Source organism: Lissotriton helveticus, chromosome 7, assembly GCF_964261635.1.
Source record: "Lissotriton helveticus chromosome 7, aLisHel1.1, whole genome shotgun sequence".
In the NCBI taxonomy this organism is placed as follows: domain Eukaryota; kingdom Metazoa; phylum Chordata; class Amphibia; order Caudata; family Salamandridae; genus Lissotriton; species Lissotriton helveticus.
In genome coordinates, this window is record NC_136068.1 from 303,466,701 (window position 1) to 303,480,326 (window position 13,626).

The 13,626-nt window shown below is 44.4% G+C and overlaps 1 protein-coding gene across 1 annotated transcript in view; it reads right to left on the bottom strand.

Moving 5' to 3' along the window:
* The window catches only part of MYL9 (myosin light chain 9), an 85,688-nt gene that overhangs the window by 10,916 nt on the left and 61,146 nt on the right, over positions 1-13,626 (bottom strand). The window contains exon 2 of the mRNA XM_078652107.1: positions 7,107-7,309. Within this exon, the coding sequence (XP_078508233.1) occupies positions 7,107-7,290 (184 nt within the window). The 5' untranslated portion in view covers positions 7,291-7,309. The remainder of the gene's footprint in view (positions 1-7,106; positions 7,310-13,626) is intronic.

Here is a 13,626-nt window from a genome sequence, read left to right on the forward strand (position 1 = left end):
ACCGTTGCTTTATCCATTCCATACAAAACTGCAACAAATATATTAGAACCTGGAGGACTCGTTTAGCTAATCCAAAAGGTTCAGGGCGCTCACAAAAGCGCTCCCAATATTTCCAAAAAAGACACTAAGAGGCCAGGAAAATAAATCAGCATAGGACCTCATACTTTGGTTAAAGTTGCAAAATCGATATTCATACTTGGAACCTGTGGTCCCAACACGAAGAAAATCACCTCTAAGCACTTAGCAGTTTCATAATGTTCAAACAGATGGTGAGACGGTTAGAAGGGATGTTTTGGAACTGTCCTCTAAATTGAAGGTAATTGAGAGTCACACTGCAGCCAAAGAGTGGCCCACAGAACAGATTTACGGATAAAAAAGAACACAAAAACAAGAGGGCCTTTATAACGTAATAGACATTTAAAAGACAAGCTCCCGTAGCTCAATAGCTTGAAGAAGGCAGAGTGTAGGCAAACCAAAAAGCTCCCTAGCTCGTCTGGCCTCGAAACCCTCTTCCTGCCCCTCCTCGCCCCCATGAGGTTTATCAAATGCTGCAGCTGTAAATCAGGACAGAGGACCGCACTGGATGTGTGGGTTCAAAGTCGTTCTGATATACAAAGGTGCCTCCCCACAAACGTCCTTGTGCTCGTGTACGAGGCGCTAGCCTCAAAAGGCCGCTATTCCAGACACAAAAAAAAAGAATTTGACCAAGGGTCGTTCATTTGGTGTCTGTTTTCAGGAGCAGCCTATATGCTTGGTCTCGCGGGGGGATTACAAAATAAAGAAATAAAAAGAAACTTACCTGCAGCCATCCCCTCGTGCTCTTCTGCTCTTCACTGCTTCTGGAAGGCACAGGCTCCTAGAATGCCCTGCGGCCAATCCTGAAGCTGCTCTCGTGCATAAGAGCAGCTTCAGGATTGGCGTGGGTGCCCTCGATTTGCGCTCCAGTACAGACTGAGGGGCTCATTTATGAGCCCTTGCGTCACTTTTGCACCACTGGTGCGTCACTTTTTGTGACGCACAAGCAGTGTAAAAAATGCACCTTGTTGCGCCATATTTACAAAGTGACGCATCTAGGTAGATGCGTCACTTTGTAAACCCCTGCGCCACATTATACCTGCGCCAGGTATAATGTATGCAAGGGGGGGCGTATTGATGCAAGAAAGGGTCATGGAAGTGACGCAGTGAAATCTATAGGATTTCACTGCGCCACTTCTAGGACTCAAATGCGCCTAAATCTTGCGCCTGCCACACAGCAGGCATAAGACTGACGCAGGCTCTTTCACATGGGGCTTGTCCCATGTGAAAGGACACATTGCTGGAGTTGCATCACTTTTGTGACACACTCCAGCAATGCGTCACTTTTGCGCCATACAGAGCCGTCAGAAATACTGACGTATCCTTGCGCAATGATGTGTCATACTGTAAATATGACGCATCATTGGTGTCGCAAGGAGGGTGCAATGAAAAGTGACGCATCGCTGTTTTCACGCAGCGATGCGTCCCTTTTCATAAATGAGGCCCACGGAGTCTGTGCCTGCTCTGTCCAACCCAGCTGCGTGGCTAGGTTGGAGAGAGCTTTCACTGCGCATGTTGGGTTGGCCGACCTAAGACGGCTGGCCAAACCAACATGCACAGTGATGGGAGTGCACTACCACTCCCCTCAGTGCCTGTCAACATCTGGTCCCGCCCCCAAGACTTGGCAGGAAAGGAAAAATAAAACAAGCACCGTTTTATTTTTCCTTCTTTGCCATTTTTGAGGGGGGGGGGGGCGGGGGCGATGCTCCTTTGCCAATACGCAGGAGCCGCTGCAGTCTGTTTTGCATCAGGGACTAGGTTGTCCACCATTAGTGTAGCAGGTAGTCAACAAGGCTCTGAAACGATTACGTAGATTGGGTAAGGTTGCCAGTGGCTGGTTTTCTAAAAGCATGACTGGTATGCTAATGTCCTGCCAGGTCCAAAAATTAAGAAACCCACACAGAGGCTGTATTTTTCTCCTTATCAACACATACTTTAAATCAGCGATTAAAATGGAATTTTAGAAGCTTAGGTACCCACTGACCAAGAACGCCACAGGGCTATTGAGGAATGGTAGCACCCTCACATTAAAAGTATTGAACCTTCACTGAGAAGTGCTGTACTCTCCCTCTCAAATGAGAGAAGTGTAGGTACTCAATACTTGTGAACACCGGCCCACTTAAAGCACTGCTTTAAACAGAAAATATAAGAAGAAAGCACTCGAAAATGTGTCCACAGCTGCCCTAGTGATCCCTGACTGGTCATTAATATAAACAAAGACAGAAAGACCATGTTAGAAATGAATACAGACGATTTCCCCAAAAAATCCATTTAAATGTCATGTCCTGACCACACAGAATAATAAAATGTGAACAAATGACCAGAATTTTTCTCTGGAAAAGGAGTCATTGTTTTGATGGAGGCTTTTGTAGGTGACTTTTAGGTCAGTGTTCAATAGTGCGCTTATGAGTAGAGTTGAGCAAAGTTTTTAATAAGTGAGCATAATCCTGATTTTTGGCCTACTTGTTGTAACTTGCTGTGTTCCAGTGGTTTCCTATGCCTATGACTTGGACAAAGGGGGCGGCTGCTATGGCGACCCCAACCATATATGGACAGGCCCCCCTTTTCTAAACAGCCGCTGCCATTGTAATTGTTTGAAAAAGTTTCACTAGGAGCTGCAGGCGGGGATGAAAGTCTGCAAAACTAGGCTTCTGCTGTGATTGGCTTGAGTCGCTAGAGTAGGGGAGGCGTTCAAGGTGCGCTAGAGGACAAGCATTTAAGCTGGATTTAGTAATGCACTCCTTATTCAGGTAGGATTTAGGCCTTATACAGAAGATCGGGAGCCAAAAGATTGCCCTATCCCCCTACCAGCTTGCACCACCCAAACTGAGGCTAATGGTATTATGCGCATGCAGCATGGTTTCGCGAAAATGTGTTGAACATTGGCTGTTCTACCCTTGTTATGCCGTCTCTATGTTGAAGCTAGCGCCGATTAATCTACAAATTTTAGCTAATGAGCAGCATTGTGTATTTATTTGAACCTTGCACGAACCTTTCTCTCACATTCACCTGTCCTATTCATCACTTCCTGGGGCACCAATGTTAATTTAATAAGAAATGTAGTAGATATATGATATATTGTATCTCTACACACATTGTGATTAAACAACAGTGTGTTGAACTAAGTTTAAACCTTTTTGTATTTGTGTTTTTATATGATTATGTATGTTTACTTATTCGTGATTTATTGATATGTACTGGGACCCCTCTCCTACTGTATCGTATTGCACCCAGGTCCCAGAGACTTTAATGGGTTTACCCTTCTACTGTAACATATTGGTGATTGTAGGTATTTGCAATGGGAGAAAGTACGTCCAGATGATGTCTAATATTATGAGTGTTGACTTATTTGTTTTGGTTCATCTGCAGTTATGGTTCGTGTACATATTTGTGTGTGGTTAAGCGTGTATGTTCCTGTGTCTGTGTATCTATAAGTGGTTAATATGTTGGTTTGAGATAGATAGTGGTTGATGAATAGGACTGTCTATGTGTGATAATGTAGTATGGATTTTTGTGTTGTTAAAGCTGCTCGTGAGTGCAAGATGCTGTCTGTGCCACACGTCTGTCTGTTTGATAGGTAGCTCTCTTTGTGTGGCAATGTTGGTGTCTGTATGTGATTGGTAGCTATGCCTGAGTGTCTCTTTGCATCGTTGGTGTGCAGCTATATGTTTGCTTATGGCAGACTGAAATGTTTTATTATTTTCTAGGTCTAGTGCCCTGTTTTGCTTAGTGGATAGCTCTATGTTGCCCTGCTTGTTTGTAGACTGCCCCCAGTGGCTGCTAGTTAAATGTATGTTTGTTGTTTTTGTGTAGACTGCTTGCTCCATGTGGTTTTTGGATAACTGTTTGTGTGTGTGTAGGTCGTTGTGTTAGTGTAGCAGGTGGGTAGCTTAGAGTGTCTTTGCTTGCGTGTGTATGTTTGGTGCATGGCCCTGTGCTTTGTGATGTTATTAGTTAGCTCGGTTTAAGTGGCTGTTGGATAGTACTGTATTTGTGGTAGGTCAGTACTTCTGTGAGTTGGCCAATGTATGATTGCTAGGGAGCGCCATATGCATAGCTGGGAGTTATAGATGAACGAGAGAAGTAGAAAGAGAGAGAGAAAGGGAGAGCCAGAGTGTGTGTGTGTGCACGCACACCAGGGCACAAGTCCTAAAAAAAGAAATGGGGGGACGCTGACGTCACGACAGGAAGTGACATCACGAAAGGTGGCTTGCACCATCAGACTCATTGCCTCCCCTCGCTCACCCCTTAGATGGGATTGCATCAGAGAAGCCAGCACGTGAGCAGCGTTCTGAATGAGCTCCGATCTCGCCCCAGAGAGGCCAAAGAGTGAATGTGTGGCTCCATTTGCTCCAGTAATCGAGCTCCTGGTAAAAAAAAGTGGGGGGACGCCGTCCACCCGTGTGGTACCCCGACTCGAGCCCTGACGCACACCCTCTGTCACCCTGGCATCTGTCTGCTTAGGGATGATACAGGGCAAGTTTGATCATTAGCTGTCTGTATGACTCACAGATACTTTTTTATGCCTCTGCTTCCTGGGCAGCAAAACTGTGGATGTGTGACATGATGTGTGATTAATAGCTAGCTCTATATCTTGTTTATTAGAGTGACAGTGCGGTTGTGCTTGCTTGTTCACCAGTCCCTAGTTCAGGTTGTAGACAAGGAATTAACACCCACATGCATCATTGTAGGATTTTGCATTTCCTAAATTGCGAAAATTAAGGAATCGCAATTTAGGAATTGCAAAATCCTATGAATCAAGAAATCCTAAAATTTTTTAGGATTTCTTAATTTTCGGAATTTGCCATTCCTTAATTGCGAATCGCAATTAAGGAATGGCATTACATTGATTCCTATGGGCCTAGAGGCCAATAGGAATCAATGCCGTTTTGCATTTTTCTTTTTGGAACTCGCAATTTGTTGATGCATTGCAAGGGTGCAGAGGGGGGTCCAAAGGACCCCCCCCTGAAATGTATTTTAAAGGGCATGTTTCACACACACATATCCTAAGAACATGCGTGTCTGTAACATGAAAGTTTAAAAAATGCATTTTTGTGCTTTTTTAAAGAATTTTGCAAATTAACACGAGGGTCAACCTCGTGTTAATTTGCACTTCCTATTTCAAAATTCGCATTTTTTTTTAAATTCATGCATTGCATTTAAGGAATCCCACAAATGTGATTCCTTAAATGCATTCGCATTTTTAGGAATTGCAAAAAAATGCGGATTTTCAAAAATTGTTTCATGCATCCCAAAAACTTATTTAGGAAGCGCAAACGGCCGAATTTACCGATTCACACCGTTTGCACTTCCTAAATAGGTTGATGCATGTGGCCGTAAGTACCCACACTCCTTACCCTTTAACTGGAGGCAGTACACTCTTGAGGTTGCGGCCAACTGCACGTCTTTGAATTATCAAGTGAATAAATGAATGTTGAGTGTATCTACTTGAGTTCACAACCAGACAATAATCCTGTACAGTTGCGTAATATATCTCTTATTGTCAATTTTTTAAGTGGACAAATGCAGCCATTTTCCTAAAAATTTCTTTCCTGTCCTTACTTCTTCACAGTAGTAAGCATGAATTACATCACGTTTTGTTGTACAGTATCGGTTGTTGACACTCGTCATGAAATGTATTCATGTTGTACTATGCAATTTTCTCTGTTGAGAATATTCTTTGTGAAATGTATCCAAGGTCAGAAAATGTGTTCAATTTTAGTGAAATCATAATCTTCCTATTTATAAGTGAACCAGTTTGTTAGTGGTTCACAGTTTTTCAAACCAGCCAACACATTTCTCACCACCTATATATCTGTGAGGACTGGGGCCTTCTCAAGGCTCATATATGCATATTGTATAATCCTCCAATTAGGTGAGATCCATCACGGCTACATCCCCTACTTCGTAGCTGTCTCTCCGGTCCTGTGTTCAAGTTGTGCCCGTGGTTTTGTTTCTGTTTGTTTGATAGTTATTCAAACACCTATGACATCTACAACGCATCCAAAATGCCTCCGCCCGACTGATCGTCAACGTACCCCGCCGCAACCACATCACCGCCCACCTAAGAGACCTACACTGGCTCCCCATCGACAAGAGGATCACCTTCAAGCTCCTCACCCATGCACACAAAGCACTCCACAATGCCGGACCAGCCTACCTGAACAGCAGACTCAGCTTCCACACCCCCACCCGCCAGCTCCGCTCTGCCAGCCTCGCCCTCGCCGCTGTCACCCGCATCCAACGGATGACCTCCGGCGGCATATCCTTTTCCTACCTCGCCGCCAAGACCTGGAACACCCTCCCTACCCACATACGGCATACCCAAGACCTACTCACCTTCAGAAGGCTCCTCAAGACCTGGCTCTTTGAGCAGTAGCAGCACCCCCCCTCCCCTCAGCGCCTTGGGACCCTCACAGGTAAGTAGTGTGCTTTACAAGTACTCTGATTGATTGATTGATTGATTATTGTGCAGCCGTGTGTCTGTGGTTGGTAGGGCGCTGTGTGTGTCTCTGTGGCCTGTGTTTGCCAACACTGTGAAGTTAAGGGCAGTTATACATTTGTAGTTGTTGGGTAGCTCTTCATTGGTAGGTCTGCTTATGTGACCCTGTGTTCTCCGCCCATCTGGCCCTGCCCACTATCTCACAGATCCGCAAGACCTCGGCTGGAGGAAGTTCCTTCTCCTAGCACGCTGTGAATACTCCCTGCCTCTGCATCTCAGGCAATCACAGTCACTGCCTCAATTCAGGATGGACCTCGAGACATGGGTTTTTGACTGAACTGCAGACGCCTCCGCCCCCCTAGCGCCTTGAGACCCTTACGGGTGATTTGACACGCTCTACAAGAACCCTGATTGATTGACTGATGGGAGCTCTGGTATGGTTGGTGGGTAACTCTCTATCTGTGGCTGTGCTTTGGGTAGCTGTATGTTTATCTGCCCGCTTGGTTAGGATTGCAAGAAGCTCTCAGGGTTAATAGTAAGCACACTGTATGTGTCTGCTCAAATCACGCACTCTCACTGCCCAACATACCTAGGGATGCCAGCATGTCATGCAGATCTTCTTTATCTACGAAGCCGTCCCGGTTTTGGTCGATCATATTGAAGGCTTCCTTGAATTCTTGGATCTGGGATTGGTCAAACATAGCGAAGACATTGGAGGTGGCGCGCTGAGGGCGCTTCTTGGTGGTCTTCGCTTTGGTCTTCTTGCTGGACATTTTGGCGGTGATTGTTCACCTGAAATTAGAGCAAAAACACAAGGAAGATTGGTTTTGTAAGACTTATGTTCTGCAGTGACCACAATAAAAGGCCAGGTGCTTTCTATCAGCGGTCAGTAGAGCTTGTTTGTAAGGGATTAAGGATACGGGGTGTATGGTACAAGCTGTTTGTGGAAAACAATGTAAACATTAAAGTTAGACAGGTGGTGTCAGAATATTGTTTACAAAAACATTGTCCTATTGGGTGTAGGTTTTCTAGGTTAACTCCAAATGGGCAATATTTGGTAGATTATGTTTAGGAGACAATATTTATGTCAGATGATATTCTAACAAATATATTTTGGGGCCACACTTGGTAAATAGGTGTGATCCTGATGTCACTAGCGCACACAGTGGGATGATGATAAGAACTTGAAACTTATATAAAGATCTTAAAGATTTTGTATAACGAAGTAAGGAGCAAGGCCTATTTTAGGGTGGTGCGACCAGTGCAATTGCACGTGGCGCTGAGATTGGGGGCACTGTGTTTAGAACCTACTTATGGATTTAAAATCCCCTGCTGCAGAGTTCCTTGTGTTTCCAGCAGTTTTCAGACAACAATAAAAATGTTAAGATAACTCTAGTGATTACTGTTCCTGCTAGAGAGAGAGCAGAGATTTTTTCAGTGGCAGTTTTGACTTATTATAAAGTAGTGCAGAGGGTGAATATGCCTGCTGCAAAGAACTTGTACCATGCAGATCTAAGAACTGTATTTTATGTGGATAGCTCAGTGGGTTATTGTTTTCATCAGAGATACTTTTGTCACATACAGTTCATAAGTTGCAATCCAAATATAGCACAGTGACCTATGAACTGTCATCAAACAGCTGCAAGCAAACTGCATGGTATAGGTTAAAACGTTATATTTTTATCCCTAGTCTTTAATTACATATGTTGCTAAAAGGGTTAATTTGGGTAGAAATACATTCTAATTAGTAAAGCAAACACCAACCATTGTGGTACTTTTTTTTACATTTTTAATCTTGAGTTTGTGCTTCTCCAGACTAAACACTCTTAAAATATATTGCCTGCTAGTATAGATGACATGCGATTCCTACACCATGTAATCAGCATTATCTTCGCTAGCAGTTCCTATAGACTGATTCACACATGTACAATTAGATGTTTCTGTACATTTCTGCCCAATTTTACCAATGAGTGGATCTGCTTTTATTTATTAACACATAGAGGGATGTGGTGTTCAAGATAGGAGCCTTTTGGTTTCCTGCATTTGCAGCACCTTGTTCATAGTCCTAAGAGAATGGAGGTTATTTGCCCATGACTCCAAACTGGTCCTTTGGCCCTGCCATTGTATGGAATGTGACAGGTCATGAACCTTTTCTTTTTTTTTTTTCTTTTTTTCTTGAAGAGGATTTGCAAATTCTATTTCATCACTATATCATACATATCCAACCTGTAACATCCAATTTATGCACAGGCTTAAATTTGATATATAATTATAATATATACATTGAATCAAATGAAAGAACAAAAGTACATAGTCCCAATGCAAATAGATGGCTGTTTGAGAAGGAGGGACAACAGGAAAGCAAAAAAAAAAAAGGGAATAGAAAACAATCCAAAACATTGCAATTACGCTAACAGACCCTTATAGCCGGTCTAGCCTTCCGGGCATCCTTCTATATCCTATATCCCTTTATATACTGGCTTGCCTAATAATCCATTTTTCCAAGGGAGCCCAGATTTCTCTGCCACGCTTTCGAGCACCCCGGCCTTTGCATTTATAGAGTGCTTTTTCGAGATGATATATAGCCAATAAGCGTCTTATCCATGCTTGAAACCGTGGAGGATCTGAGTCTTTCCAATGGGTGGAGATGAGAAGTCTCATGAACCTTTTCTAGCAAGTCTGCCAGCCATTGGGAACTCATTGATTAGGTACAGTAGATACAAACCAGAAACTAAGCATGAAAATAAACTACATGCGCTGTGATGTGTTTGTATACTTCTGTGATGTGCAGCACAACAACAGCAATCGTTAATATCCACTTAGGATCCCAATGTTAGACTGCAATTTAGGAATCAGGCAGAAAATCGCATGATAACTTATCAACTTTTATGGATCTATGTTTGCTGGAAAAATATCAACACACATACATACACTCTCTCTCTCACTGTTTTTGCAAAGCAAAGATTCATATGCAGTGCCATTCGGCTCCCTTGCCTGGATGTTACTGCTCAGGTATGGAGCAAATATACAGGCATGCACCATCACATCCAGAGGTGGGCTGAAACCACAGTGGAGTTCTATGGCGCCACCTATTGGTGGGTGAGAGCAATTGCTAATAAAAAGTTTTAAAGTTTCCAGAATAGGTGTGGTGCCTGTGGCAATTCAAAATGTTGGATATCTGTGGTTAGAGGTGTCCATTAGACTGTAATGTTCTAGCATTTACACTATAGGTTATGTATTGAGACTATTTCCTGTGTAATGTAAGGGGTAGTGGCAGTTCCTCCTGACCCGCTAGCTCGCCAGAGGCCACTGTATTGAGCCTGTGCTCCAGCCTTAATGTGCTTTGTGATTTGCTAAATTGTTTTATCTGTGACTGAAAACGGAAAATTTTACATTTTTAAAATTGCACTTCGCATTTCTTGCACACATTGCTGAAAATCGCCACACTCATCCTATTAGTGGGCAGTAGCCGCATTTCTGTTTGTTTATTCGTTTTCCCTCTGAATAGCAAGGGGGAGGACACCACTTCCTGTCCAGGATCTGCTTGGCGGTTAGCGCTCTAGCGCCTGGGTCTCTCGGGGCTATTTAGGCTGAGCCTGACATCTGCGCGCTGCGGTAAGGGGTAGTGGCAGTTCCTCCTGACCCGCTAGCTCGCCAGAGGCCACTGTATTGAGCCTGTGCTCCAGCCTTAATGTGCTTTGTGATTTGCTAAATTGTTTTATCTGTAACTGAAAACGGAAAATTTTACATTTTTAAAATTGCACTTCGCATTTCTTGCACACATTGCTGAAAATCGCCACACTCATCCTATTAGTGGGCAGTAGCCGCATTTCTGTTTGTTTATTCGTTTTCCCTCTGAATAGCAAGGGGGAGGACACCACTTCCTGTCCAGGATCTGCTTGGCGGTTAGCGCTCTAGCGCCTGGGTCTCTCGGGGCTATTTAGCCCTCGCCCCCTGTTGAGCGCGCAGCGATCGCGCGCAGTGGAGCCGAAGAGTAGCCAAAGAGTAGCCCGTCTGCGCCCGTCCGCGACAGGACGGGACCAGGGGCCACTCACTCTGCTCATTTTTCTACTCATTACCATGGCCCTGTCAGAAGACACACGTCTCAGGTACACTTCTCAATCCTTAATAGCTCTTCGACCTCTGGGGCAGCAGAGGTGCGCCCGTGATAATTGGCCATATCCAGAAGGCCCCTTTTCCTGTCTGCTATGTCGGTTTCAAGCCGCATCCAGCACGGTTGTCAGTCTACCTTCTAAGGTATTTACTCCAGAAATGAAAGGCTGGAAAAGCTTCCTACTAAATGTTCGATCACTCCCGCGACACCATGTCGAGATATGGGACACTATCCAGAGTCTCAAACCGGAAGTATGCTTCCTTACGGAAACATGGTTAAAACCACATACCGTCCCAACTATCACTTTGGGGATTCCCCTAGGATATAAAATCCTGCGACAGGACCGTCCGGAGAAAATTGGTGGCGGGATCGCCATTATATATAAAGAAAGGCTTCACATTACAGTGATAGAACAAATTATACAACCCTCCATGGAAATAATGATTTTTAAAATAAAAACAGGACCCAGGGACCACTGGAAAGGTGCTTTAGTGTACAGGCCCCCTGGACCTAATGCTGGCTTCACATTAGCCCTAACCGAAATATTAGCCCCACATATGAAGGCCAAAGAAAATTTTATTTTACTTGGAGATTTTAACTTCCCCGCTGATGTATCAGAACACTCTGACACAAAGTCCCTCTTAGCTGACCTCGCTCTTCTAGGTCTTCATCTGCGTAACTGTGGCCCCACTCATAGGGGAGGTCATACCCTGGATTTAATCTTTACCAATCACTCTTCGATACACTGCCACCCCCCCAAATTCATAAACTGGTCAGATCATAGTATGCTGGAATTCTCCTTCTTGCAGTTAGCCAAATCTACTGACCCCCCTACCACTCTGAGTATTAAGCGGAGATCTTGGCATAAAGTCACCCCGGACACATTTGAGCAAGTCTGGAGAGAGCCAATAATATCAGACTCTGATAATAGTGAGTCGGCTCTATCCAAACTTAACAATGCACTCCTGGATGCTATCAATTTTTTGGCCCCTCAAAAATTAATTAATCAATCCTCCACTGCCAAAAAAGAGATATGGTATACTGAAACATTAAAATTAGAAAAACAAGGATGCAGAAGGTTGGAAAAACTCTGGAGGAAAACCCACACCATCGCTAGTAAGGAACACTACCTGCAGGCAATGTCCACCTATTATAAAAATATTTAAAAAGCTAGAAAAACTTGTTTAACATCACAGCTAGCTGAAGCTGGCAATTCGACCAGGGAATTGTACAAAATTCTGCAGACCTTCAGTAATCCTTTGGTATGCGAAAGCCCCAACACATTCTCCCAAGAGTTGTGTAATAATATCTCTCAATTCTTTGAGGATAAAATTGAAACTATTTACAATAAAATCACCTCGGCCCTATACCCCATGGACATCGACGTCCTTAGTACCCCTCGCATGGAGACTCAAAGAGACACCTTTCTTGACATTCCTGAAGCCACTGAGAGCGACATTATATCACTATTAAATAACATGAAAACAGGCTCCCCTCTTGATCTGCTCCCTGCTAGACTGGTGACAACTTTGAGCAGAACATTATGCCCAATCATTTATAAAATCTTGAACCTCTCCTTCAAAGAAGGGCAACTCCCTCAGCAATGGAAAGAGGCAGTAGTGAATCCTATACGGAAAAACTCAGCTTTACCTTGGACGAAACTCTTTAACCTCCGTCCCATCTCTCTTCTGCCCCTCCTGAGTAAACTGGCTGAGAAACATGTCAACACCCATGTTTCCAGTTTTATAGAGGCGACAGGGGGCCTGGACCATTCACAATCTGGGTTCAGGCCCAACTACAGCACCGAATCAGCACTCCTCTCCGTGACCGACAACATCAAGATGTCACAGGATAGAGGAGGCTCAATGATTCTGGTGCTGTTAGACCTGTCGGCCGCTTTTGATACTGTGTCTCACCAAATACTTCTGGGCCGTTTACAGGGAGTGGGCATTGGAGGACAAGCTTTGTCCTGGTTGGAGAGTTTCCTTTCCGGGCGTTTACAATCTGTCAGCTTGGGCCCCTATCGTTCCACCTCAAGGGTGCTCACGAAGGGGGTGCCACAGGGCTCATGCCTAAGCCCCACATTGTTTAATGTGTATGTGGCCCCCCTTGCTGAGATTGTGAGGAAGTATGGATTCACTCCAGTGTCCTACGCCGACGACACTCAACTTCTCTACCCTTTCCATTCTCTGAACTCTAATGTCAGGGAAAATTTTGCTGAGGGTATGAGGGCAGTATCAAATTGGATGGCTTCCAACTGCCTCCAGTGTAATGTCGGGAAGACGGAGGTAATGCTCTTTGGGAAAGCTACTATACTCTGGTCCCCCGATTGGTGGCCTATGGATCTGGGACCAGTGCCCTCCCCAAAGCTGACCGTTAAAAACCTAGGTGTGAAGTTAGACCAAAACTTAACCTTAAAGGAGCACGCAAATGTAATCTCCGGAGCATGCTTCCGCACCATTGGCCTGTTAAGGCGAGTTTTCCCTCTCCTGCCTGATACATATAGAAAGACTCTTGTACAGGCCCTGGTGATAAGTCGGTTAGACCAGTGGTTCCCAAACTTTTGACTCCTGAGGACCCCCATTGAGTCACCAATGGAAGCCGGGGACCCCCAAGCAATTTGTATGAGTTAAATTTCAAACATTAAAATAGTAATTAAAAAAAATACACACGTGTGCACACAAAACAAACACTCAAAGTACTAAGGATTTTGGGGCCAGATGTACGACCATTTCATTTAGCGCCTCGCAATTGGCGACACATTGCGAGTGGCAAATTGCGAGTTGCTAAATGAAATGTACAACAGTGTGTTTAACACTGTTTGGGATTCCCAATGGGGTTGCAAATTGCAAGGTTCATAAATATTAATGAGCCTCTCGCAATTTACGAGCCCATTGGGAATGCCAGCCCTCCCAGCGATGGTGGCCTGCTGGGCTCTGCAGGCCACCATGTCTCGGACTGCTTTAAAAAAAAAAATGCAGCCTGTTTACCATGC